Source organism: Austrofundulus limnaeus, unplaced genomic scaffold (assembly GCF_001266775.1).
Source record: "Austrofundulus limnaeus strain Quisiro unplaced genomic scaffold, Austrofundulus_limnaeus-1.0 Scaffold133, whole genome shotgun sequence".
NCBI classification, from domain to species: Eukaryota; Metazoa; Chordata; class Actinopteri; order Cyprinodontiformes; family Rivulidae; genus Austrofundulus; species Austrofundulus limnaeus.
Window position 1 is genome coordinate 832,776 of NW_013952535.1, and position 2,874 is coordinate 835,649.

Consider the following 2,874-nt stretch of genomic DNA (forward strand, 5'->3'; position numbering starts at 1 on the left):
TATATATATATATACACAAACAAAAATATAAAATATACAAAAATTCTATGCGTCTCCTGGGGGCTAAGCCCTGCTTGTCCTTAAAACCTAGTGACGCCCCTGAGTGTTAGAAAGGCGCCATCAAATAAAATGTATTATTATTTATTATTAAACTGTCTGAACTGTAACTGTCAGAAATCAAACTGATGTTAAAATCCCTGTAAAGAGACAACACTTTGCTTTTCTTAACTCCTTTTGTGAAAAATAGTCTCAGGAAGTCTGGGTGTGGTTTTTGACAGTTCCTTGTAAAACATTAATTAATAACTGTTTTTATCATTTAAGAAATATTTCAAAGCTGGGATCTTTTGTGTCGCAGAAAGAGCGAAAGACTGTTTTATTTCCTCGTTTAATTCTCTGAAACAAATCGTCCTCGGCTCGCCTCCAGTCTGCGCAGAACGCTGCAGTGAGGTTGTTAACTAAGACCAGGAGAGCTCTGACCTCTCTGCACTGCATCCCTGTGCGTTTCAGGAGGCCTTTTAACATTTTGGTTAGAGATTTGAAACGCTGCTGGTGGTAAACCTGTTAGTGACCGAGCATTCAGGTGGAGGAACACGTCGGTGTGGCTTCTGAATAAATGAAAATGATTTAACACAGTTGTTTATACTTTTAGCAGCTCTTTTTATTCCACAGCTGACCTGCTAAAAATGAGAGATTTTCTTTTCTGGATCTCTGACAGACGGACTTCAATCTCTGAACTCGTAAAGTTCTTCTTTTTAATTATCGCAGTCATTTTCATGAATGGACACTTCCTTGTATCTGAGGCAGGAAACATAGCCTTATATGGTGTTTTTGGGGTGGTAATTATGCTAATCTCCTCTCGCGTGCACGAGCAGCTGGATACGAACAGGTGGCATTTGCGCAGCTCATTTACGCACGTTTCCTGAAGATAGAAGAGTTTTTTGAATCTGACGTGACATGTTCGTACGAACAAAAGTAAGAGAAATTTAAGAGAAGAATATGAACATGTTCTTGCATGAGGCCCATTGTACCTACACTTTCAGATTATTTTTCCACAGTTATTTTTAAATCATTTAAGGCCAAATAATATTTTAACATCAATTCAAAAATACCCCCAAAACATCATATTGAATTCACGTTGAATTTTTGTAAAAATAAATTATAATAATAACTTTTTGCACCAAAATAATTTAGGGCGGCTTTAATTTTTTTAGGGGGGCTCCAGCCCCCCTAAAATAGGCCTAGTGACGCCACTGTTAAAACATTTAATGACTTGCATTTACTGGAGAGGAAAGTTTTAGTTAAGCTGATTTTCTGTGTTCAGCAGCAAAGAGAGCAGCTGATTGATAGAAAACTCCAGGAGAACTCTGCTTCTCTTTGGGTTCAATTCTCCTCTTCTTAACGAGGTGATATTTTAGCTTCGTTAGACTCTAACTTGGATACAACAGTGGCATAATGAAATACAAATCCTCGTAGTTAAAATCAATTGTTTTCTTTTGTTGGTTGATGTAGCATCGAAGAGAGAAAGGCCAGAAGATTAAAACGTTCCACAGCATGTGTCGTGTGATAGAAGACCAGCAAGAAAAGCAGGAGAATTTATCATCCCTCTCTTTTCTTCCATCCTCTTCCTCCTGACGGAAGACAGAGAGGAGCTGATAAAAGATGGAGCCAAGCGGTGGGTTCTGTACGGTCCAATTCATCTCTCTGTGTCTCCCTGCAGCAGCCTCCAGACTCTGAGGATGTAAAGCAGGAAGACTGACGCCGCTAAAGAAAACAGGACGACTTCAGAGGGAGGAAGACAGCTGACGGGGAGACCGTGGCCATGGCTGAGGCACCTCAGCAGCAGGACCAGCAGCAGCAGCAGGAGGAGGAAGAGGAGCAGCTGCAGGGCTCTGCAGAGACAACCGAACCCGACGAGGGATCTGAGGGGTCCGAGGAGCCGGATGAGGTCGTGAAACCAGCTCGGCCTCTGCTCTCCGTGAGGTCCATGAGCACCGTGGACCCGGACGATGACTACCCCAACATGATCGTCTACAGAAAGGTAAGAGCAGGAAGCTGCTGCTCACAGGGATATGCTCGTCCCTGCAGAAATAGTCTCCTTTAAAAAGAGGTGGATCTGACCGCTTCAGGCAGGAGAGCAGAGGTTTCAGTAACATTTGATCAGAGTTCACTGACTTCACATTGTTGTAAACTAATAAAAGGAACAAATGTGCTTCCTCAGGACACAATTACCACTTTGTGGCATTTGTTTCATCAGTTTGCAGCCAGCCTCATTCTGGTGTTTTCCTCCTAATGAGACAAAAGTGCAGACATTCCTTTCGTCCCGTAGGGTCTTACAATCAACTGTAAGCATAAAGGCACATCACTGGCACACGCAGGGTCTTGACGTTTGTGATTAATGATCGCTGTAGTTTTCAGCTTTAAACGGTACATGAAACACGAGGTGGTCCACCTCTGGTCTCAGTGGACGGAGGGTCCGCCTCATTAACTCTTAAAGCTGGAGGAGAGTCCTGCTGGATGCTGGTCCTCGAGGACCACGTTTTCTCAGCTGCAACATGTTGTTCAGCTGAACGCAGGAACTGGTTCAGTTTGACCCTGAAACCTGACCTGACTGTGGGGAGGAAGGAGAACACCGTTAGTCCTCCAGTGATCATCATGTGTCCGTCAGAGGTGACGGGGAAGTATGGGCTGCCGTTTGTAACGTTACACAGTCAAAAAATTACCACCAACAATTTTGTTTTATTTAGCCTTTTATAAGAAAAAAAAGAACAGATTTATTTTTCAAAGTCAGTTTTTCACCATATGATTCATACATTTATAAATGTCATAGTTTATAAACTAAATATTTAACTTAAATATTTAGTTTTGAGCTAAATG

General features: G+C 42.1%; 1 protein-coding gene across 1 annotated transcript in view; it reads left to right on the forward strand.

The window, feature by feature from the left end:
* The window catches only part of LOC106522648 (regulator of G-protein signaling 6), a gene marked incomplete in the record, with an annotated part of 60,971 nt that overhangs the window by 3,452 nt on the left and 54,645 nt on the right, over positions 1 to 2,874 (forward strand). The window contains 1 exon segment of the mRNA XM_014015733.1: positions 1,718 to 2,038. Within this exon segment, the coding sequence (XP_013871187.1) occupies positions 1,820 to 2,038 (219 nt within the window).